This window comes from Lepidochelys kempii, chromosome 8 (assembly GCF_965140265.1).
Source record: "Lepidochelys kempii isolate rLepKem1 chromosome 8, rLepKem1.hap2, whole genome shotgun sequence".
Lineage (NCBI taxonomy): Eukaryota > Metazoa > Chordata > Testudines > Cheloniidae > Lepidochelys > Lepidochelys kempii.
In genome coordinates this window covers 56,662,495-56,687,980 of record NC_133263.1, presented here as the reverse complement: position 1 = coordinate 56,687,980, position 25,486 = coordinate 56,662,495, and the positions used below count along the sequence as shown (strand labels likewise).

The 25,486-nt window shown below is 45.6% G+C and overlaps 1 protein-coding gene across 2 annotated transcripts in view; it reads right to left on the bottom strand.

Moving 5' to 3' along the window:
* Window positions 1–25,486, bottom strand: part of HMCN1 (hemicentin 1) — a 327,054-nt gene that overhangs the window by 151,702 nt on the left and 149,866 nt on the right. The window contains exons 14-23 of one of the 2 annotated variants that reach the window (XM_073356688.1): window positions 25,296–25,409; window positions 23,893–24,051; window positions 22,782–22,976; window positions 21,910–22,008; window positions 19,427–19,554; window positions 17,013–17,157; window positions 15,388–15,500; window positions 12,119–12,278; window positions 11,344–11,518; window positions 2,569–2,696 (exon numbers count right to left, since the gene is read on the bottom strand). In XM_073356688.1, the coding sequence (XP_073212789.1) occupies window positions 2,569–2,696; window positions 11,344–11,518; window positions 12,119–12,278; window positions 15,388–15,500; window positions 17,013–17,157; window positions 19,427–19,554; window positions 21,910–22,008; window positions 22,782–22,976; window positions 23,893–24,051; window positions 25,296–25,409 (1,416 nt within the window). Of the gene's footprint in view, window positions 1–2,568; window positions 2,697–11,343; window positions 11,519–12,118; window positions 12,279–15,387; window positions 15,501–16,032; window positions 16,112–17,012; window positions 17,158–19,426; window positions 19,555–21,909; window positions 22,009–22,781; window positions 22,977–23,892; window positions 24,052–25,295; window positions 25,410–25,486 lie in introns of those variants that run through there. The other variant, XM_073356687.1, reaches the window with a different exon arrangement.

Here is a 25,486-nt window from a genome sequence, read left to right as displayed (position 1 = left end):
CCACCCTGCAGTCATCCTGGGCACAGGCCATGGTAACTCCTGTGTTCCTTGAGGCTGGGCTCGAGGGTTGAGAGGGAACCTGCCTCACACACCCCTACAGGACAGGCAAGTGGCAGCTCCTGGGTCCCATGGAGCTGGGCCTGGGGTTGAGAGTGATTCCACCCTGCACTAACCCTGGACAGCAGCAGCTCCTGTGTCCAGCAGGGCTGGGGCTAGGTGTTGAGAGCAAGCCTGCCCCACACTCATCTAGGCCGTGGGCAGCCGTAGCTCCGGGGCCCCAGGGGTTGGGCCTGGCTCCCCACTCCAGGCATTGTGCCTTGGCACATCAGGTCACAGCACCTGCTGCCTCTCTGCTGAAACACCTTTCTTTCAAGTTTGGCCCAGTCACGGCCCTATCATGACGTGGGGCGAGGCTGCATGATGAGTGAGAGGCAGGTTCGCTCTCCGACCCTACCTCTTTCGTGGGGCCTGCCCTCCACATTGGCCAGGGAGCAACCCTCCTAGAGCCTTCCTACATGGAAGCTGCAGATGGAGAAGCCATGGTATCCATGACTTTTTCACCACCATGACAAACTGCAGCCCTACACATAAGGAAACTCCGAAACAATTAACCGTTATGTTCATGGCATAAATGCAGAGAAGTTAGATAAAAATTTTATATACTCATGCTGGAAGGTTGCAACATAACATTCCTTTATTTCTTTGAATTCAGAACAGTAGCACACATGAACCCAAACCAGAGAAAGACAAAGCAGGCTGCTCTCTAAAACAGAAAAGCACAATTCACCAATGTGTCACACATCACCTCCATATTGGTGCACATAACAAAATTCATGTGGCAGGGGTGGGGCCGAGGGGTTTGGAGTGTGGGAGGTGGCTCAGGGCTGGGGCAGAGGGTTGGAGTGCAGGGGGGTGAGGACTCCGGCTGGGGGTGCGGGCTCTGGGGTGGGGCTGAAGATGAGGGGCTCAGGGCTGAGGCAGAGGGTTGGGGTGCAGGAGACGATGAGGGCTCTGCAGTGGGGCCATGGATGAGGTGTTTGGGATGCAGGAGGGAGCTGGGGCAGGGATTTAGGGTGTGGGGGGGTGATGGCTCCGGCTGGGGGTGTGAGCTGGGGATGAGGGGTTGGGGTGCAGGCTGCCCCGGGGCTACAGTGGGGAGAGAGGATTCCCACCAGGTCTCTCCCTGCAGCAGCACCTCGTCTGGCGGGGAGAGGCACCTCTCCCCGCCGCAGCAGCTCTGGGGGTGGGACTATGGGATAGGCGCCGCAGGTCTGGGCCGGGGCTGGGTTGAGGCGCCTCTTCCCCGACCGCGGCAGGTCCAGGCTGGGGATTGGGGCACCTCTTCCTGGGTCATGGCAGGTCCGTCCGCAGTCCGGGCTGCCAGTGACAGTCTGCCGCTTTGGGCTCCCCGGGGGAGTCCGAAGCAGCAGACGGTCCCACACCAGAGGAGTGACAGCAGCTGTGGACTCCTTTCCACGCACCGACTCCCATCGCTGGCAGGCAGCCAGCAGCTGTTGCCTGCCGCTGATGGAGGGCGGGGACAGAGAGAGGAGCCCTCAATCGGCCAGCTGAGAGGAGCGAGGGGGGGGTCAGCGAGGGGGAGCAGCCCTGGGCCAGCAGGCCTAGAGTAGCATGGGGGAGGGGCTGGAGAGGAGCCAGCACTTCAGCTGCTGGGCCGCAGTGCAAGTGGAGCGCCAGGCTGGACTGCTGGGCCCCTGCTGAGCGTGGGCCTGGTGCCATTATAAACCTGGTACTGTCTGGGCCATGCTGAGTCGGGGGAGGGGCACCGCGGCAGGTCCGGGGGAGAGGCACCTCTCTCCGCCAAAGCCCTGAGCGTCTGCGTGGCACTTAATAGGCTGCTGCGCACCCGTGCGGCTTAGAGGGAACTTAGCAACTCACCCCATCTTTCTCTAGGATAGATGGTTACAAACTGACTCTGATTCCATGTTTTCCTATAGAGTCCTGCAGCCTGCAAGCAGAACTGGGAACACCTTTCTCTCCCCTCCTACCCCCAAACTGATTGCTTGCAATTCCAGCACAGTCCTCAATATACCACATGAACAAGACTGCAGCCCTTGCCATTATAATACTTACCAGTATCTCAACCTTGCAATGGAGTCTGTGCAATTTTTTTGATGGCCAACTGAAATATAATTAGTTTTTCCACTATAATATACCACCATGAGAAAAGGCAGGCAAGTAGATTCTGTGTGTGCCCCCCGGATTGATAAATATGAATGAAAGTTTTGTAAATATTTGTGGACATTCTGGCTACTTTGCATTAGAACAGCAGTTCTCAGTCCATAAAGCTCTAGTGGTTCAAGGAGAGCAGACTGATCATATGGTGCTATATTTCCTCCAGGTTTCAACTTTCTAAATCACATTAAGAGAAGAGAAGGAAGTAGGTTATGTGATAGCAAATGGGAGGAGGGTGTAGTCCAGGTGATACTAAATAGGACAGGGAGATGCCTATGAAACGTGGTTCATACTATGAAAAAGTTTAGGCACTTAAATTACAGTGGCTTCCCTAGTAGGACCTCCAGAAGGGATTATTCTTGTATAACTCACCATGTACATTTAGCTTTACTGACTGAGTCACATTCCCAGCAATATTTGTGGCCACACAGATATACATTCCGCTGTCTGAAACTCGCGTCTCAGTGATTTTCATTGACCCTGAGGGAAGGAAGGTGTGTCTGGAAAAATAGGAAACATGTATAACTGTATAAATATTTATTGAGAGAAGAATACTTTACTTAGACATTACAAATAAATACCATGAACTAAAATAGTCCTGTTTAGCATGACATTTAGTGCAGTTGAGATGGTTTTTATTTAACTATAATAAATAAAATTTTTGTGATTTATCATTCCTAAATTTTTCCTAACTCATTACTGAATCAATAAATTCAGAATACAAAGCAAATAATCTGAAAAATGGCAGGATCCACAGGACAAACTGTAGGTGTTTCAGATACTCACAGGACTCCTTAAATCCTGCCCTTTTTCTAGTGGAAACAAACTTTTTGAGGAATGTGTGATTCATGGGATTGGTAAAAAGATATGGAACCCTTTCATCTAAGTCACAGGCTCAAGGTCAGCCCAAGTCAGGTTGCTATTAACCAATTGCTCAAGTTTAGTCCATTTGGTGAAGTCCACTTCATCTAGGGAATAAGGATGGTCTTGTGATTAAAGCACTAATCAGAGACTCAGGAAGGCTGGGTTCCATTTTGCAGGTCTGGTTCAGTGACCATGAGCAAGTAACTTAATTTCTCTGTGCCTCAGAGTAGAATGAGGATAGTAATACTTCCTTACTTCAAAGGGGTGATGTGATCAAAAATTAATATGTGTGAGATGTGTGGCAAATTGCTGGTATGATTATGATGGGTCCCATGCTTCCTCTTCTGGGGGGGGGGTTCAGGGCAGAGATTCCTGCCCCAGAACTAGGGTATCTACTGTCTCACTAGTAACCCAGAGAAGGGTAGTGGAGAGGGAGGGACCTTGGCCCATCCTCCACTCCGGGTCCCAGCCCAGGGGCCCTAGGGATAGTGGTAAACCACTTGAACTAGTGCTTCCTTCCCCGGGCTACTTCCCTCTCCTGCTCTTCAGCTTGTGGGGCTTCCTGCCCTCTCTCTCTGCACAAGCTGGGTGTCTCTTTACCTAGGGTCTTGGTCTTCTAGCCAGCCACGGCACTTCTCCAAACTCTCCACTGCTCCAACTCCTTCAAACTGCTCTCTACTCCAACTCTTTCAAACTGCTCTCTACTCCAACTCCTTCTGGTCTGATTGAAGCAGGGGGGTTTTATCATGTGACTGGCTTCAGGTGCTCTAATTGGCTTCAGGTGCTTTAATTAGTCTATAGCAAACTTTCTTCCCTCTACAGGGAATAGGTCTCCCTTCTAGTACTCTCCTGCTGCCCTCTGGCCATGCTGTATCACATATCCCCGCTCCCTGCTCAACACCATGGGATTGGGCTACTTGGGACGAGAAGCAGTGCTGTCGTGATAGGCCATCAGCGTTGCCGTGTTGGCTTTCGGCCCTATGCTGTACCTGGAAATGGAAGGGCTGCAGGGATAGGAACCACCTAGTCACTCTTGCGTACTTCTCCTTGTTTCTGTGCACCCACTGGAGTGGGGCATGCTCTGTTACAAGGATAAACCGCCGCCCCAGTAGGTAGTAGCGGAGAGTCTCCATAGCCCATTTTACCACCAGACATTCCTTTTCAACGACAGCGTATTTTTGTTCCCTGGGGAGGAGTTTCCGGCTGAGGTACAAGATCGGGTGTTCCTCCTCCCCTACCATCTGTGAAAGGACAGCTCCTAGCCCTACATCTGAGGCATCTGTTTGTAGGATGAATTCCTTCTCGAAGTCTGGGGCTATGAGTACTGGATGGCAGCAAAGGGCTGTCCTTAAATCTGCAAATGCTCCTTCTGCCTCATCAGTCCACTTTACTATCTTGGGGCCCCGAGCCTTTATCAAATCCGTCAATGGCCCTGCTCTTGTGGTGAAATGAGGGATGAATCTCCGATAGTATCCTACTATCCCTAGAAATGCTCTGATCTGCTTTTTACGGACTGGTCGAGGCCAACCTTGTATTGCCTCCACTTTATTCCACTGGCGTTTCACCAAACCTCTCCCTACTACATACCTGAGGTATCTGGCCTCAGCTAGTCCTATCACACATTTGAGAGGGTTGGCAGTGAGGCCAGCCTTCCGCAGGGCGTCTAGCACCACTTCTACTTTTCCTAGGTGCATTTCCCAGTCAGGGCTATGGATGACTATGTCGTCTAGATAGGCGGCGGCATAGTTGGCATGGGGTTGCAGCAATTTGTCCATAAGTCGTTGGAATGTTGCAGGGGCCCCATGGAGTCCAAAAGGGAGGACAGTGTATTGGAACAGGCCATCGGGTGTAGAGAAGGCAGTCTTTTCCTTGGCATTTTCGGCCAGGGGAATTTGCGAATATCCTTTGGTCAGGTCCAGAGTGGTTAGGTATTGGGACTTGCCTAACTGATCAACTAGCTCATCAATGTGTGGTATCGGATAGGCATTGAATTGGGATACTTCATTCAACTTCTGGAAGTCGTTGCAAAACCTCAGGGTGCCATCAGGCTTGGGGACTAGGACGATAGGGCTGGACCACTGGCTGTGGAATTCTTCAATAACCCCGAGTTCCAGCATCTTGTTCACTTCTGTCCTAATTTCTTCCCTTTTAGCTTCTGGTATTCGGTACAGTCTTATCATCACCCTTACTCCGGGACTGGTGACAATATGATGTTGGACCAGTGTCATACGGCCCGGCTGTGTACAGAACACGTCCTGGTTCCGTTGGATCATATCAATGACCTCTGTTTGTTGTTCTGGAGTTAACTCAGGAGATATCTTCACCTGCCCCTGTGGGTCGTCTGTCTGGGGTGGAGCTCCCCGAATGGCCAGGCATGTCTCTCGGTCACGCCAGGGCTTCAGTAAGTTGATGTGGTAGATTTGCTCTGGCCTTCGGCGGTCTGGTTGTCTGACCTTATAGTCCACCTCCCCAGTGGCTTCCACTATCTCATATGGTCCATGCCAGCTGGCTAGGAGTTTGCTTTCTGCTGTCGGCACTAGCACCATCACCCGTTCCCCCGGCTGAAATCTCTGTACTTTCGCCCAACAGTTGTAATATGTCTGCTGGGCCTCTTGTGCTTTTTCCAAATGTTCTCATACTATAGGAGTTACTCGAGTTATTCGCTCTCTCATCTGTGTCATGTGTTCAATGACATTCTTTCCTGGGTTGGGTTGTTCTTCCCAATCTTCCTTGGTAAGATCTAATATTCCGTGTGGGTGGTGTCCATATAGTAGTTCAAAGGGAGAAAAACCAGTGGATGCCTGGGGGACTTCCTGTATAGCAAACATTAGATACGGTAGAAGGGTATCCCAGTCTTTTCTGTCCTCTGCTACCACCTTCCGGATCATACTTTCAAGGGTACGGTTAAACCGCTCGACCAGTCCATCTGTTTGTGGACGGTAGACTGAGGTCCATATGGATGCGGAGTAGGGTACATAAGTTTTTCATTAATTTTGACATGAAAGGGGTTCCTTGGTCTGTCAGGATCTCCTTAGAGATGCCCACTCTAGCAAAAACCTGGAGTAGTTCTTTTACTATTGCCTTGGACGTGGGGTTTCTTAAAGGAATGGCTTCTGGATACCGCGTGGCGTAGTCAAGGATGGCTAGTACGTTGCCGATCTTTTCAGTGGGCCCACTATGTCCATGGCTATCCTCTCGAAAGGGACTTCAATAATAGGCAAAGGTACTAATGGGGCCCACAAGCGAGGTCGGGGGCTATGCAACTGGCATTCAGGGCAAGAGGCACAATAGCACTGCACCTCTGCACGTGTTCCTGGCCAATAAAACCTTCTTAGGACTCTATCCAGTGTCTTGTCTACTCCTAGATGTCCCCCAAATAGATGACTGTAAGCTAACTCTAGTACTGCCCTTGTGTGTTTCCATAAGACTAAGAGTTGCTCTACTTCTTCCCCTCATATTTGCTCTATCCTGTACAACAGATTGCGTTTGAGCACGATATGGCCTTGGGCCTTTGGTCTTTCCTTCCACGGGTACGCCATTTACTTCTACCTCTTCCCTCACATTCGCATATAGCGGGTCATTAGCTTGGTCCTGCCCGAAATTCTCATGTGCGGTACCAGTCTGGCCTAATTCCAGGGGGCCTGTTTCTACTCCGCCCCCTGGGTTGCCCCTACTTAGGCTAGGAACCGCCTCCAAGTCCTCACTAGCCTGAATTATCTCCTGGCCTCCTGAAAGGGTTCGCCTACCAACAAGGGAAGTTTTCTGGTTCTCTGCTAGAATCCTGGTCCCTAATCTTTTATTTCCCTCCTTTCCCATCTAGACTTTCGGGGTTTTCTGGGGGATGAGAACAACTCTGGGGCAAATTTGGCAAACGTTGGGGTTAGGCTATCTGTAGGTGCCTCCGTCTCAGCCTGGGGGTTGCTACCCTCCCCTGGCTCTATTGGGGGGAGTAAGCTCTCAAACCCGGGGAAGTCCCTACCAATTAAGATAGGGTAGGGGAGTCTAGGGACCGCCCTGCTGTCACACTGGTAGTATTCTCCTGGATCTCAATCCATACCGGGATTGTGGGGTAGAAATTTACAATGTCATGAACACATGTTACCCCTGTGTTTTTGGCCTGGGTTAGTTGGTCTAGCCTCATCAACTTCCCTGAAACCAGCGTGACAGCACTCCCAGAATCTACTAATGCGTTGTGGTCTCAATACCATTCATTTTTACTGATCTTGTATACCCATGTGAGGTCACTGCGACCCCTACCAAGCCGATTAGGCCACATTGCTCCCCGTGATCCCCCAGATTACATTGCGTAGGCTCTTCCCTGTTGGGGCATTGGGCTGCTATATGCCCCAATTCCTCACGCTCGTAACACTGCCCCCTTATTCTGGTTGCCGCCCCCTGCCTGGGGCTATTTGGCCGGCCCCCCCAGCCCTCTCTTCCCAAACCCCCAGATCCCTTCTTGGCTTCGGGCCATTCCTTGGTGTCTTTCCTCCCAGTTATGGTTCTCCTGGAGTTCTCGACAGTCCGGGGCCTTGGGTTTGGGACTGGCTTCCTGTTTTGCCGTGTCTCACCCCCTGGGGTCTGGAACAGTTCACGGGCTGCCAGCTGTCTTTCCACGAGGGCAACCAACTCATCATAGGTGGAAGAGTCATTCTGGCCAACCCAAGCCTGGAGGCCTGGTGGTAGCCCCCTCATATACCGGTCCAGTACCAGGAGCTCCATCATCTTCTCAGAGCTGAGGGCCTCAGGGTGCAGCCATTTCCGGGCCAGGTGGATCAGGTCAAACAATTGTGATCGGGGTGTCTTGTCCTCTGTATACTGCCACTCATGGAACCTCTGGGCTCGCAACGCCGTCATTACTCCAGATCTGGCCAGGATCTCTGCCTTCAGCTGTGGGTAATCTGCTGAAGTCTCCATGGCCATATCGTAGTAGACCTTCTGGGCCACCCCACACAGGAACAGGGTGAGGATACCAGACCACTGATCTCGGGGCCAGGCCTCCTGCAGGGCTGCTCTTTCAAAAGCCGGGAGGTATGCTTCCACATCATCCTCCCGTGTCATTTTCTGTAGGCAGTGGCTGGCCCGTATAGTCCAGGTCCCGTCGCAGTTGCAGTTCAGCTCCATAAGGGCCTTCATCTGGTTCACCAGCTCTTGCAGCAGGGCTCGGTCCTGGGCAGCTTGACTCATCAACAGACAATTAGTCTCCTGCTGCATCCGAGTCGCCTCCTGTTGGGCGGTTGCTTGGACCCGCGTAGCCTCCTGCTGGGCGGCGGTGGCTTGTATTAGGGCCTTGACCACGTCGTCCATCTTAGGGATGGGAGGGTTTTGGCTAACTCTGGTTTAAGTCTCCAGCACGTAGACCCCACTTCTGACACCAGGTGTGGCAAATTGCCGGTATGATTATGATGGGTCCCACGCTTCCTCTTCTTGGGGGAGGTTCAGGGCGCAGATTCCTGCCCCAGAACTAGGGTATCTACTGTCCCACTAGTAACCCAGAGAAGGATAGTGGAGAGGGAGGGACCTGGGCCTGCCCTCTACTCCGGGTCCCAGCCCAGGGGCCCTAGGGATAGTGGTAAACCACTTGAACTAGTGCTTCCTTCGCCTGGGTTACTTCCCTCTCCTGCTCTTCAGCTTGTGGGGCTTCCTGCCCTCTCTCTCTGCACAAGCCGGGTGTCTCTTTACCTAGGGTCTTAGTCTTCTAGCCAGCCACGGCACTTCTCCAAACTCTCCACTGCTCCAACTCCTTCAAACTGCTCTCTACTCCAACTCCTTCAAACTTGCTCCCTGCTCCAACGCCTCCTGGTCTGATTGAAGCAGGGGTTTTTTGTCATGTGACTGGCTTCAGGTGCTCTAATTGGCTTCAGGTGCTTTAATTAGTCTATAGCAAACTTTCTTCCTTCTACAGGGAATAAGGCTCCCTTCTAGTACTCTCCTGCTGCCCTCTGGCCATGCTGTATCACAGATGCTACAGCAACCATACAAATATTTGCAAATACATTCGCTCCCCATACACAAAAGCACTTATTACAAAAACCACCTGCACAACTGTAATTGCTAACTCTGTTGCAGTCTCAGGAGAAAGGGCAAAATCTGAGGGCCAGACTTTGTCATTAAGGCCATGTCTACACTACACACCATTTTCAGGGGTGTGCAGCGTACATGCAGCCACATGCCATAGTGAAAAGCACACCCTGTTGACACTACAGTGTGTAGCTACACTTATCAGTGTAAGGCTCCAACAAACAGGAGGCAGTGGTAAAAGGCTTCAGCTGCTCCCCGCTGCCAGGAACTTTCACGGAAGCAAGGAAATGCTGTGGCAGAAGGGAGGCTGCAGGGAAAGGCTGAGCCACCACCTCCTGCCACAGCCTTTATCCACTGCCAGAGCCTTTCCCTGTGGCAGAAAAGGGCTCCAGCAAGGGGGACCTAACAGTCTTTCTCAGCTGTGGAGAAGAGCATCAGCAGCAGGGAGCTTCCCTGCTGTAAAAACATTTGCCTGTGGAGGAGGTGGTCTCCAGCAGAGGGACGCTGCCAGACACTTTCCCCACTGTCAGAGCCTTTCCAGGCTGCTGGAGTCTTTTCCTGCAAAGGGAAAGGCTCTAGTAGCAGGACACCACACTGCTAAAAACAGCAGCACAGACAGGAGGCATGTTTTGGGCCAGTAGAGAACATGTAGGATATGTACACCAGGTACATACTCACACCTTGCAGCCATGTCTTTACTGAGTTACTCTATGCCTCATCACCTGTGCTACTATTTATACATGTACTAGGAGGGCTGTGTGTGTATATATACTACATGCCATTGAAAGAATGTCACAGTGTATATGCGCCCTAAGGCACTGGCCCATATTGGGGGCTGAGACTTAACCCCACTGCATGGCAATCTAAAAGGGCACAGCATGCTCTCCCCTATGTCTGGCCAGCTCTGCTGGCTGGTGTGGTGGGGACACGTCCATGCCCCCTTTTCAAGAGGGCTGTAGCCATGATGGTGTCAGCAGGCCCTGTACTCAGGGGAACTGAAACTATGCCTGCCCCTTAGCTGGGGTACGGTGGGGGGGGGAGAGGGGGAATGCCTCCTTGGGCCATCCCCAATCTTGTACAACACTACAAGAGCCAGGGCACAATCTGGCCAGAATTAACTTGGGGAATAAACCATCTCACCCCTAAAGATGGTCCCTGCACATAAGGACTGAGGTACATTAACAGGGCATCATGAGGAAAGCTTGTACCACTGCTGCCCATGCTGTAACTGATGGGCAGACAAAGAACTTCAGTCTCCAGGGCAGTCAGTTCAACACTTTTCATAAGCCCTAAACTAATATGTTTTCACATTTTTAAAAGCAGCTGGAGAGTTTCTGAATCCAAGATACAATGGCAATAAGTGGATACCTGCAACCACTTTTAAACATTAAAGGTCATTCATATTCTATTAGGAATTCATACTTCATATAACACAAACAATTCTCCCCATAACTCAGCAATGAAACATATAACTGTAAAAGAAAATGGAACTTTTAAAGATTTAAGATCAAGCACAGATGATCAGTTCTGGGCGCCACCATAAAATAAATATTAAATTATAATAATGAGGTGTCTGTGTACAGAAGGCTATTTGGACTTGGCCTCCTGAGGAGTGAAACACTGTGGTGACTTCTAATGCTTGCTTTTGCTTATAAATGCATATTGGAGTACAGTATATACCATGACTGAAATATGGTTTTAGTAATGTTCAGAGCTCGAAAAGACAGCCACAAGGATTAAAAGCTCTCTTTCAGATTGGTTTATTTACATCTATGAAGTGTTTTGTGATACATGTTATAAGAAATATGCTAGACAAAACAACATAGTATTATACAGAATGTGAAGGCCCACAAAGACCATGGTGGAATTTTGTAGGCCTGTAGAATTTAAGAGATGGATTTTGCTCTCACTTTCCCTGCCTCCACCCTGCCCCTCACCCCCAGTGTAAATGCAGAGTTAGTCCAGTGACCACTATAAACTAATTCTGGTTTTACACTGGAAGAACCAAGAGCAGAATCTGAGAGCCTGTGGAAAAAATTGTAAAATGCCAACAGCAGGAAAGTCTAAAAAAATCAGTTCAAAAAGTGAAAATGTGCTGAGTTTGGGAATGAGAATTTCAAAACCAACTGACACAGAAGTACAGACTTTCCAATGCCTTCCTCACTCATCAGAATGGAACAGGCAGTTAAAAAAAATAAAAACTTCCAAAAACCTAAGAGCTTAGAAGAAATTGCATTTTGTTTCGTTTCTATCACATTTTGTTACCTTGGAGAGAATGGAGAGATAAGCTGCATTTCTTTGGCCCAGGTAATTATGGGGGGTGGTAAACTCTTCACCTCGCATGGAAGTGTGACATCTTCCCCTGCAGTCACTGAAATCTCTATGGGTTTGTCATATGTACCTCCTTGCTGGTCTCCAGGCCTGGACACTCTGGGTTTCACTAAAATAAGAAACATGTTAATAAAGTGAAATAAATATGTTGTCTATTTATACATGTGCAAGATAAAATAATGTGGTATAAATTAAACTTTTTCAGACTATCCTATATCATATTCAGTATACAAAAAAAACAAACTTATTTATCTGACTGTCCTGGAGCATAGTCCAAAGCTTCAGGTAAACAGGGTTTCAGATGATAGTGGGAGATGGTCAGAAAGCATCAAAAGGGGCACTCTAAGGGCTTCACTGTTCTCTCCCACAAGGCATAATTCCATTAACTTTTCTAGAGTTTCTGCCAGTTTACCCCAGTATAAATGAAATCAGAATCATAGAATAAGGCCAGAGGTCCCCAGTCAAAGAGCTCCAAGAAGTGAATGCCAGACAACTGTACAAACCAGACTGCTTTAAAGGAACCATACTTCTTGGAGCATAATCCCTCTAATCTCACTACCATGCAACTCTGGGGGCCACAATTAGATATTGGTTAATGGGAAGTTTGTTAAACCTGAGTTGCACTTCAGATTTTCCAACTGAGTGCATTTTGCAGTTGAAAACAGAGCTTGCTGGAGGCTAAATATGTTTGGTTTTAACTTATACTTACCATAAACAGTTAGTTGGACTTTCCGTGTTGCATAACCAGCCGCATTTGTTGCTGTGCACATATACTCCCCAGTCTCCTCTCCTCCTGGTGAAACTACATACAAACTTCCATCAGACCTGGCAGAAAATTTCATATTCCGGGGAGCAATCAGCTCTCCTTTCTGTGCAAAATAAAAAAAAATTATAAAAACCCTATGCATTTTTTCAGACAAAATAGCAATGTACAAGTGCCGGATCAAATAGAAATCAAAGCTTCCAAAGCTAAAATGAAGCCTAATAAAAACATTTAAAATATTAGAAGTATCAAACTTGTTAGGGCTAAAAGTAGCTCAGAACAGTTTATCTAGTCTAGGGGTGGGCAAACTTTTCTCCACCCACACCCGGGTGGAGAAATTGTATGCAGGGTCATGAATGTAGCGCTGGGGCAGGGGGTTGGGGTGTGGGAGGGAGTGAGGGGGAGGTTGTGGTGTGCAGGAAGGGGCTCAAGGCAAGGGGTTGGGGTGCAAGAGGGGTTGCGGAGTGTGGGAGGGTGCTCAGGGCAGGGGATTGGGGTGCAGGAGAGGCACAGCAGGGGGCTCAATGCAGGGGGCTCAAGGCAGGGGGTTAGGGTATGGGGTGCAGGAGAGGTGTGGGCTCTGGCTCAGCGCCATTTACCTCGAGTGGCTCCGGGGTGGCAGCAGCGCACAGCGGGGCTAAGGCAGGCTCCCTGGCTGCCCTGGACCCGCACCGCTCCCGGAAGTGGTCAGCATGTCCGGCAGTAGCTCCTGGGGGTGGGGTGGGACAGGCAACTCAGCCACATGCTGCCCTTGCCTGTGGGTACCACCCCCGAAGATCCCATTGGCTGCGGTTCCCCATTCCCAGCCAATGGGAGCTGCAGGGGGCAGTGCCTGCAAGCAAGGGCAGTGCACAAAGCCCTCTGCCCCCCCCCCTTCCCCCAGGAGCCTCAGGAACTTGGTGCTGGCCGCTTCCGGGATCGGCGCAGAGCCAGGGCATGCAGGGAGCCTGCCTTAGCCCTGCTGGCCACAGGACTGGCAATCCTGCAGGCTGAATTGAAAGCCCTGATGGGCCAGATTTAGCCCACAGGCCATAGTTTGCCCTCCCCTGATCTAGTCCAATCCATTGCTGCTTCCGCCCACCCCCCTGCATCTCAAGACTGTTATTGATGGTACATCTCAAACTGCATCTCAAAGGATTGAATAATTAAACTCGCCCCCCAAAATATGTTCCAGGTGTAAGGCTCCTTAAAGAGCTGGACTTCTGACACAAGGCTAAGAAAGCACTCAGGAAGCTATTTGTAATGCACAGTAACTTTATGTAACCTACAAACTTATGAACAATGGTACATATTCTTATATGCCTTACACGTGTTTATATTAACTATCTACAAATACTCATTTAGACAGATATATATATATATGTATCTTTTATACAGATTATCAGCCAAATTTTCAGCTTTACCTGTATCATTAAAGTTGACTGGATAACACCAGCATAACTGAGAAGAGAATTTGGCTCACTTGTATATAAGTAAGGATCTGAGTACTTGATCTGGGACAATAGACTTCAATTGGACACTGCTGCTTTAAACTTTATGTTGAGGAATATGTAATAGCCACATATTTAATATAATTCACTAGGCCAAATTCTGCCCTTAATAACAGCAATACAACCTCCAGGCTACTGAAGTCAACAGAATAGTAACTGAGGGTAGAATGCAGTCCCAATGATTATAACAGAGATGAAAACAAAGTGGCTTGGATACAATAAGAACTCTGACCCAAAAGTTTTTAGGAATGACCAGAAGTTCTGAAACATCTGGATAACTTTCTACATTGTTTCCGGGGCCACCCTTTGCTTCTCTTTCCAGCAAGTAATATGAGTGCAAGTGCAGGGAATCATAACAGAAAACCCTGCGAGCTTTCCATCCTAATTCTGGAGACTCAACAGATTTGGAGACTTCTACCATGTGTGACAAAGTTCCTCCTCTGCTTTGGTGGGTATTGCGCTTATTGGCAGATTTGCTTGCCTTGGAGCTTCATGGCAGCCCTCAGTTTGGCCGTTTTCGTGAATCCACAGTCCAGGTCAACTCCTCCTGTGTCTGACCAGGAGTTGGGAGGTTTGGGGGGAATCCGGGCCCGCCCTCTACTCCGGATTCCAGCCCAGAGCCCTGTGGATTGCAGCTGTCTAGAATGCCTCCTGGAACAGCTGTGTGACAGCTACAACTCCCTGGGCTACTTCCCCATAGCCTCCACCCAACACCTTCTTTATCCTCACCATAGGACCTTCCTCCTGGTGTCTGATAATGCTTGTCCTCCTCAGTCCTCCAACAGTATGCGTTCTCACTCTCAGCTCCTAGTGCCTCTTGCTCCCAGTTCCTTACATGCGCACCACAAACAGAAGTGAGCTCCTTTTTAAACCCAGGTGCCCTGATTAGCCTGCCTTAATTGATTCTAGAAGCTTCTTCGTTAGAACACCGGCAGCCAATCAGCCTGTCTGTCTTAATTGTCTCCAGAAGGTTCCTGATTGTTCTGGAACCTTCCCTGTTACCTTACCCAGGAAAAAGGGATCTACTTAACCTGGGGCTAATACATCTGCCTTCTATTACTCTCCTATAGCCATCTGGCCTGACCCTGTCACACATGTCTTAAATTGTCATTCTAATCTGAAATAAGACTAAAAAGGCACCTTCTTACTCAAAAGGTCTGCTCCCTATGTGCATCAAGAATCATATTTAATAACTGTAATGACAAAAATAAGCTTTTATTGCTTTTTTACTACCTTTAGCCCTGTAAAGCCAACACAGTTGAGAGAGACTGAACTGGACTCTATTCCTTCTTGAGCACCATGAACAGAATTGTTTACTGAGTTCCAATCGGTTACTTAATGTGCCCTGAAGAAGCCATTATTACATACTCACTTTTCAGAGCAGAAATTCACTTTAAATAAGCTTCCAAAATGAACTCTCAATCTATGGCAGTTTGCCCATCTCTAATTTTTCAAATCACAATAATTATATTAACATTTCCAAGGCTTTAAAAAAAAGGATCCAGAGATAACTAATAAAATCTTTCTAGCTTTTCAAAGTGTGTGAATGTGTCACAGCGAGATAGTACTGCTTGGAAAAACAGAAGCAGATATGAATAAACAGTGTTTTCTAGGTCCCTTAGCAGAGAAAGTTTTGGCTGCCTTCATAGTACATAGCTCCTGTTATAGCTAAATCATGTGTCCAGTTCATCTTTTAACATAAACAGCTCAAAGTTTAGAAGTTACCTTGGACCAGATGATGGATGGCTTAGGAACTCCACTTGCTTTGCACGGTAATGTTACTGGGATTCCTTCAATTGTACTGAATATCTGCTGTCCATGCTGAATGATAGGTAGAACTAAAAAGATATACATACACACAGATACATATTTTAAACCATGGTATAATTATCACACTGTATTCTGTACACAATCAACTGCTATTCAGCAAAGAAGACTCAATCTACTTAAAGCGGACCTTGAAAATACCTATTAGAATAGGGAATTGGGAAATTTCACTCTGCCCTCAATGACTCAACACTGACTTGACGCTACCCACCCCTAAGGTGTGGTCTACAGTACAAAAATTACCTGATGCTGACAATGAGTGTCATCAACAGGTTAAATACTAGTTTGGGTGCACACAATTTTAGAATGTGTAAAAACCATGACAGACTATGTTCAGCATCATGTCAGAAAGCCATGGTTAGGACATCCTCCAAGAAGGTTTTAAGCAATGTTTTCTGAAATGGTGCTGGGCACGATTTGTTCTCGTCTGCACTTGCAGTGAAAATGGATGCAGCTTATCTGCTGATGAAATCACTGCCATCAGTAGGGAACTTCTCTAGGACAGACCACGCCAGGCCCAAGGGCAAGAGGTAGGTCACTCACCATGCTCATTCAATCTTTAGTTGTTAAAAATGCTAGTAAAAGTCTTGTAGGGAATGGACTGGCTTTTGCAGCAACTTGACTGAGAACGCCAAATCATTTCTCACAGACCCCAAACATCCAAAAGATAATAAAGACTTCAGTTCACTGTCAAACTGGCCTGATTCCTATTTAGTGACAGAGACAAAAAGGCTTCATATTCCTAGACTATCCTACCCATATATCCTAGACTCTTTAACAACACATACCAACTTTTTCACCCCACCTCATGTTCCCAAGATCTGAAAAATCTTCCCAAAAAGCTGCTCACAAGAGAGAGTTTGTCAAACTCAAAACAGTTGCAAAGCACTGGCTAATATGACATGTATAGTGCGCAGTTTTGTACTGAAAAGGATGTTCCAGCATTCTCAATGAAATTTAAAATATGTCTCCCTTGATTAATTTAACATGTAAGAATTTTAGACCATGACACTACAGGGTCACTACAGTGCAAACATTCATTTCACTATGAGTGAGAAACTGCCATTTTTGATGGTATTAAAAATACAGCTTTGCCAAACAATTTATTTTTAAACACTGTACTCTCATGAGTTGCGCTTCCTTTTAATAGTTATGTAACCTCTTTGACAGCACTTGGCAAAGTATTTCAATAAACTCCCACTTGTGTCTCTGTTTTGCTAATAAAGTAAGGGAGACTGCAAAACCCATCACTTGTACACAATTAAATAGGAAGATTTTTAAGGATGTCAAAAGTCTTTTTTGTCCTCTTTTTCAAAAGGGGCAGGCTTGATCATTTAACTGCATTATGTGCAGAGTCCTGATTCTCCACTGCATTACTCCACAGTGTAACTCCATTGCGCCCAATAAATTTGAGGTATTATTGTAATTTTAAATTTAAAAAAGTTCTCTCCACAAGCTACTGCTTCCAAAAAGCGCAACCTTATTTTGCAAACAAATGGAAGCCCTGAGACGATTTCCCTTACCAAATACACTGACGGTGGTAGTTTTGTTGTTTGTCCCAGCTACATTACTTGCCATGCAGGTATATTCCCCTCCATCCTGCAGCCGCACTCTTTCAAGGTGCAGACTCCCGTCACTGCGAACATTAACATAGGGATTTGGGACCAACTGGAGAAAGAGGAAGGTAAGTTTTAACGATGGAAAATACACACTTGTATTGTAGCCCTAAGTGTTTGGCTTTGGTTTAATAACTTAGGACTTTTTTTCAAAATTATTAATATAAAAGAACTTTCCTTCACTTGTCACATGAAATATATTTTGAATAGGATTTCAGTACCATCAAATAAGGCACCTAATTTTGAGTGCTGGAGTCAGAAAGAGAGTATTTACTCTATACCATAGTAGATATACATAACATGCTTCCCAGTTAATGTTAATGGGTGCTTGTGACCAGGCTCAATAGCATGGAAGGGGTCAAGGAGCTGCTTTGGGCTGGAGTGGCCTTTCACCTTTGCAAATTGTTCCAGGACTGGAGAGGTAAAAAGAGGGAACTCGACCTGGATGGGGGCAACCATGGGAAGGAAACAGACGGTTAAGCATCAGCAGCCCTGGAGAGAGGACAGACAGCCTCCAGAGCCGCTGCCCTCACAGAAAGAGGGTGAAGGACCCGAGTTGAAGGGGCACTGGAGCCCACTGAACACTGAGGCAGACATTGATTCCCCCAGAGCCCCTCTGAAGAAAGAGAGTCCCATATCCTGGAGGGAGCTGGTCACAGTTTTTTCTTTGTCTTTCTTTTGCTTAACTCGTTTTGCTAACTACAGGCTGTTAGGTGGACACAGAGAGTGGATGAGACAATTGAGAGGCTCTGGCTGGAAGGTGACCACCCACCTGCTAAAAAGATGTCCCATAGCACGCACTGGGGTAAGGTGGAGTACTTGGACTCATGTGCGTGCACTCCCCATGGAGTGTCAAGGGGACGCACTACCATGAGAGATTCATGACAACTGGAGGAGAATACGGGTAGACTGATCTGCTCTGGTATAAGGAGATGGGACTTTGTTTAAAAAAATATGGCTCTGGATAAATTATCAAAACTGGCTACAGAAAACCGGAAGCAATAGCAACAACAGCAGCTGGCCTTCCAACAGCAGCCGCAGATGGCGCAATGGTTAATTAGAGACCTAGCAGTACAACCACAGAAGCAGCAGCAATGCCGAGTAGAACAAATACTGTCCTTTTTCCTGTCTCCATGGGATTCATCAGAAGGGACCCCACCCTGCTGGCCACACAAATTCCCATGAAGCTTACAAAAATGGTGACCTCCTGGAGACGTTCCTTACCTCCTTTGATCAGGTAGCAGTAGCACTCCCATGGGCCCTGGAGCATAGGGGCATCTTGTTGGCCCCTCATCTGATCAGATCTGCCCTAGCTGCCTACTGGGGGCTTGACCCAACAACCATCCAGGATTACCCCAGAGTCAAGGCAACCATCCTTCATTACTTTGATACCTCAGAGGAGATGCACCATCATTGCTTTCAGGAAGAGAAGTATCCGTCAGCAGTCCAGCCCTACATGGTGGCCCAAAGATTGAGGGTGCACTGCTGGTGCCGGCTAAAACTGGAAACCTGGATGGGGGAGCAGGTTGCCAAACTCATTCTGGTGGGGCAATTCACCCAAAACTCTCCATCGGGGGACGAGGATGGGTCCTGAAGCACCAACTGGAGACCTTGGCTGAAGTGGTCAGCTTAATGGAAAACTACATAGCTGCTGACAGCCTGCCAGGGCTGCCAAGAGGAAATCAGATGGGCCAGGAGTCCGAGACAACCAGAGGTGAAGGCTAGCCAAGGTGAAAGCATCCACCAAGGGGCTCTTCTTGCCCTACCCCCAGGAACTACAAGAGCCTCAGGGAGGGCAACAAGGTCCAAGACAGTCCGCTGTGGAAGAAGTGACGACTGAGGGAGAAACCCATGTAGGCAGAATGCGGGTCCAGCCACATCCCCTGGAGAGAATACCCACAAGGGCAGAAGGAACTATCCCAGCTGGAAAGCTCGACAAGGAATCAGGGAATGAACCCAAGGGCCTGTTTCTCACATGATTGACTGATGAGTCTCCACCAGGATTGCCCCTTTATGGATTGTAATTTCTGTTCCTATCAGCTGGAGTCTCAGGCTAGCAAACCTTAATGTTGACAGATATATTTCTTACATGGAACTCTCATGTGATCACTTTCTTCAGTGATGAAATACCAATTATTTGCTGCAATCTTTTATTTACAACTTTTCTTCTCCCACACAAAAAAATTAATTGCTTAAGAACAGTAGCTATATTACACTGTGCTAAGTTTATATCATGCCTTAAAATGTTAAATGCATATTTTCTCCCTCAGGAAATATGAAACTGCAAGACTATACATACAAATAAAAAAAGATTCTCTTACCACCATATCATTTTTAATCCATCTCCGCCCTGGAATTGGGTTTCCAGCCAGCAGTACACAAGGCAAAGTAAGCTGCTGTCCTTCAATTACATTGGCTACTGCTGGGCTCATTCCAATTAGAGGTGCAACTTGAATTTTAAAAAAAGATATTTAGGCATTTCTATGTGCTTGCAGAAAATGAAATACTCCTTACTATCATTACGATTTACCATAGTGCCTAAGGACCAACCAAGAATGGAGCCCCATTGCGCTAGCTACTGTAAAAACACAGAAGACCTTACAATTTAAATATACAAGACAGACAAAGGCTAGAGTAAAGGCAGAGTGAACAACGTGATGGCCAGCAAATGTCATGTTAGTGCCAAGATATACTTGGGGGGGGAGGCATGGGGGTTAGTCAAGAGACAACTAGCTAAATGTAAAGATGAAGGAAGGGAGGGGGACAATGAAGGTATGAGGACAATGGGGACACAGCACAGGAGAGAAGAGAAAAAGGAGGAAAGCATGAGAGGCAGGTGTGAAGTGAAGCTGAAGTGAAGAGACCATCAGTGCAGGGGTTGGAGCAAACAGTCAGTCAACATAGTTCAGAGATTGTCTATTCAAAGCTCTAAAAAATATATATATATTCCCTTTGGGCTTGACACTGTATTTCCTGTTCACTCAAAAATCCTACTGATGTAAAGTCAAAATATTTTTTTATTTCTTGTTGGTAGCAGAATTTCTAGGAATAGAAATAGGTAGGTTCACAAGAGCCATGACCAGGAGGTGACTTCCCTTCTGAGCACAAGCTATTAGGTCTCATGGGAAAGGTCCATAGCCCGACAGAAAGTTCTGGATGCCAATAAACATCTAACAGATTGCATACCAGTTCATAAACAGCTTCACTTGTTTGTTTGTTTTTTAAAGTGACCTTGAAATAGCGGAGATTAAACAGAACGTTTAGATAGGTCAAAAACTCACTGTTTATAAAATGCTGCTTGCTATGAATGTAAAGATTCCTGACATGTGGTCCAAGATAATAAACACTTTACTGGATGCATAGATGGACCCCCATTCACTTCCTCATACAAACGTACACATTTCACAGCATTATGTCTAATTATTTTCATTACCCACTCTCTACGATAAAACCAGTTACTTAAAGATAACTCTTGTACAAACTGTACATTCACTGTGTTCTTAAATCAGAGAGATTTCTTATACTCCAATTTTATCAAGAAGTTGCCTTGAGCACTCTCCCTGCTACCTTCAGTTTTTAAGATAAATTATGGCAGGAAACCTCTCCCACTCCCCACCACAAAACGTTTTCATGATGAAGATTTTTCTGCCTTTAACAAACTTTCCTAAGAGGAGGAGGATAAAACAAAACTAAGGATAAGTACCTTTTTGAAGATCCATTTAATTAAGTATAGTTGGAACTAATTCAAGTCTTGCATCAAGTCAAAATATAAAAAAATGTTCTAATGTGCAAAACTCAATGATTTTGGTTTATACTGTTCCATGTAGATATTCCTATTTCAGTTAGTATAGGTGTGTACATATACACACAAGTCTGATTTGCAAGTACACATCCTATTTTCTTACAAATTACGAATTCTGTCAAATGATTATGTGTATGAAACTATGCATGAAGATTTGTCGACTAGGTTACAAGTTTTGGGTGGCATTTTCAAAAGCTCTGCTCGCATTAAAGTTAATGGCAGTTTTACCATTGCCTTCAATGGGAACAGTGGTGGGCCATTTCAATCACTTTTGAAAATCCTACTTAGGGTCCCTTAAGGTGTTGAACTCAGTATAGAAGCTTAAGGCCATCAGGACATAACCAAGGGCCTAATCCTGCTCTTATTTAAGCTAAGGGGAGTTCTGGGAAAAGGAACAGGCCCAAAACTTCTGAACACATTTATATGAAAATAAATTATACTCTTGGACAGGAATAGTTCTCACTAAGGTCCAGATTCTGCACTGGCTTACCCACTGTACAGCCCCAATGGACTCAAGTGTCTGCACTGGATATAAATCAGCACAGAATTAGTCTTATTATTTCTAATTTTAAATAAAATTGTATTCATAACATACAGTTAGTTCTAATTTAAAAAAACTGATTCTTCTATTTTGGACACAGAAGAAATTAACTTTTTTATTAATTAATTCTTATATAAAAATAAAATTATTGGCAATAGATGGAAATTAGAAATGGGTTCATGGCACTTAATTCAAGTCTGGAATTCCCACACCCCAAAGTTCAGAAGTATTCACATTCAGGATTTTTGTTCACCCCAATATAAACAGAGGGAGCATTTGCTAAGTTCAGATTCAATTCTAGGATCAGATTTCAAATACCATCAGAATTTGGGGGTGTTTCAATTCAAGGTATTTGGTTTGGGCTCATATCCAAAGAAAGAGTGGTCAAATATATTACAGCTATAGAACCTCTATCAGTCAATCCTTTTGCTAGGTTAGATTAAGATGTTAACCCGCCTTACCCAGTCCTGTTACTGTTATTGTGGCTGGCTGTGACTGGATCTTTCCAAACTGGTTTTCAGCTTCACAGATGTAAGTTCCCTCATCACTGACCCACAAATCTAAAAACAAATTAAATTAAAAAAGGACTAGATTGCATTGTCTTAAACTGTTTTGCACTCAAAGTTGCAATGCAAAAATATTTCACTTTTAATATAATTTTACTTGACCATTCCTTGTCACTGGCCACAATGGAGAGAAGCAATGTCCATATAAGAGAACTTGAAGAAGAATAACGCATTATGTATATATATACTGCTTTTCATCCCAAAGGATTTTAATGCAATTTACAAACAGTATACCTACTGGAATCACTTCACCCACCTAAGAATATAGCTATGTCTGGGAGGGAACAAGGCAGCTGTTTAACACCACAGAATAATACCGCACAACTGTTTAGAACAGGAGGTGAAGAATACAATAGCCAACTGAAGCTGCAAGAAGAAACAGCAGGCAGAATGTACAATAGCTACCCAAACTAGGACTTGGCACAAACAATGGACTTAACATCCTCTTCTCTTGCGAAGATTCCATGGAATCTTTAGTGTCAACAATTGGCCAGGACCCAAATTTTTATCTTACCCCAAACACTGTACTTCTGTGGCACTGACATTATTCTCACTCAAATACAAAGAGATTCAAATAGTAACTGAAGTGCATTCAGCCCTACCACCAGAATGCCAGTGGAATTTTGGTGTCTAATGGATTAGTCTGTACTAAAAACTGACATTGTTAAAGGCAAAATGAATAGTAGAGTATTACAGTAACTTTGATAAATACATTTTGTACAGTATATATTTTATGATCTTGTCTTTATAGATTTTTTTCTACCTACTGTTAATAGACAGGGCACCCGTTCTGAGCTGACTGATGGAACTAACTGCAAAGGGTCTGGAGAAAAGAGGGGCACCATCCAGCCGTCTCCATTTAACCTTTGGTTCTGGGTAACCCTGAACATAGCAAGGCAATGTCACATTTGATCCAATATCCACAGATTCATCACTAGGTTCCTGTGTGAAAACTGGGAGAGCTGGAAGAGATAGAGTACACAGAACATAAAACAGAGAAGTAACATGGCATTAGTATTTCCTTTGCAGTTTAAGTTAAACTACAATTTCAAATACATGTTCCATCATACAGCATGTAATACCTAAATAACAAGTTCTAAATTTAGCAAAACCTTGTAACTGCAGTTTTGCATCATCATTTATTTATTTTGAGGGTGCTCAACAATATTCTAGGCACCTCACTGAAATAAGAACAGATCCAATTCTGTTCAAATGAGCTTACAGATTAAGACCTTGGCCCTATAAGTTACACTGCATGAGAGGACCTCTACACTAGCAAAGAGCCTCTCTGACAAAAGCAGGACTCCATACAGACACAAAGATCTGTCTCCACAGAGTAACTTACAGAACGGGGGCCAATATTCAACATGATGCAACAAGTCAGTGTCATTGTCAGACCAAAAAGGGTTGGAGAAAGAGGAGAGGAAGGACAAGAGTGACAATAATGTTGTGTGGTTATTCAGGTCAGTGTGGCATGTGCACAACTTCATGCTTGCACAGCTTTAAAAAAAAGGCAATGTTTCTCCCCTCTCTTCACTTTTCATGACCTTTGCAAAAAGATGTGAGGAGGAGGGAAAGTTGTAGGAAGGATTTGAATGAGGCAAGGGAGCTGGCTTGATGAACTACACTGGAGAGTATTCCAAGAATACAGAGCTGCATGGAAGAAGGCACAAGACATTTTTAAAAGGAGATGAAAGAGGAATGGAGTTTGGTGTTATTGACAGAGTGAAAGGTTAAGTGATCTGCACAACCCTACACTAATAAGCACAGGTTAAGTTAATGTGAAGCCTAGGTTTCTAATTGTCAGTCTTTCCAGTGTCAGGAAATGGAAACATTTAAATCATGAGCAGTTAATGAACTTAAATACAGGATACTTACAACCAACATCTAAAGTTATCTTGCCAGATGCTCTTCCTGCATCATTGCTAGCCACACAAGTATAATCACCAGCATCCAGATCCTGTGTTTCCTGGATCTTCAAAAGACCCCGATGAGAGTCAATAAGAAGAAACATCGACGCCCTCAACTCTAGGTCACCTAGGTCCAGATAAAAAAGATAGTATGAAATAACACAGTATTTCCAAAACTGTTTCCTATGAAAGGAATACCCCTTTCATTCCCAATTTGAGATTACATCATTGTATGATTGTATTTAATTATGCACCACAGATAAATACATTGGCTTCCATTCATCAGAAAATGAGAACATCCACCATTACATTAGACTGAATAAAATCACTTTTTTAAAAGAAGAGCTATAAAGCCTCTTTCTTCAGTGAATAAGCCAACCTCTAACTGATGGGGGTAAGGAAGAGACTTTCCTTATGGGCAGGTTATCCCAGAATAATCCACTGTGAGTTTTTTGCACCTTCTGCTGAAGCATCTGATACTGACCACTATCAGAGACAGAAACATGTACCAGAGGGTGCATCTGCCTGATCTTTTAGGGCAATTCTTATGTACCAGGGCTATTGGGATTCCGTTTAATTGAAGTCTTTTCTAGCATTCAGCCTATTTCAATAGTTTACACCTTTGTGCATGGAACAATAAACCCTTTTTTCTGGGAGCTCAGGCTCAGTTTCTGAGGATGAGGGTGAACCTCATGTAGCTCTATAATGACTTTCTGAGTTGTGCCCCCGCAGTGTCATAGAATATCAGGGTTGGAAGGGACCTCAGGAGGTCACCTAGTTCAACCCCCTGCTCAAAGCAGGACCAAGCCCCAATTTTTGCCCCAGATCCCTAAATGGCCTCCTCAAGGATTGAACTCATAATCCTGGGTTTAGCAGGCCAACGCTCAAACCACTGAGCTATCCCTCTCCCCTGTCCTTCCACGCCATAAGTGGGGGTCTCTAAAATTTTGATGGCAGGAGAAGTAAAGGGCTCCTTGTGCTTTTTGAGGGGGTTGGAGGAGTTATTCAATTACCAAGCATAGAAAAATGCATTTGAGATTTTAGTCACATATATCTAAACATTCTACAAAGTAGGAAGGCCATTATTTAGAAGACACAAGATTTGACTCACCATGCTGTTACACTCATTTTACATTAGTGTAACTTCACAAAGTCCATGGAGTTAAAAGAGTAAAACAGAGTGTAATATATCAGACCCTACAGGTCTAGTGCTGTATCTCCAAAATTAGAACCTCATGGTTTAGTCACCACTTCAATAGTAAACCAGCTTTTAGCACTATTAAGTCACAAATCAAAGTAATTGAGTAAGATAGTGTTCAGTAAATAAACCAAACCAAGCAAAATAGACCCAGATGGATGGAAGAAATGCACCTTTAAACCATTTAACTTGAGGAGGTGGGACCCCAGTGGTTTTACATTCCATTACAGTCGTGTCTCCAAGGGCAACTAGAATTTCACTGTGAACTACAGTCAACTTTGGACTCTCTGGAAAAAAGGAAAAATATTAGAGTTTTTTTTCAAGTAAACAAAGCATGTTTACTTTAAATATTTGTGACTTAAGT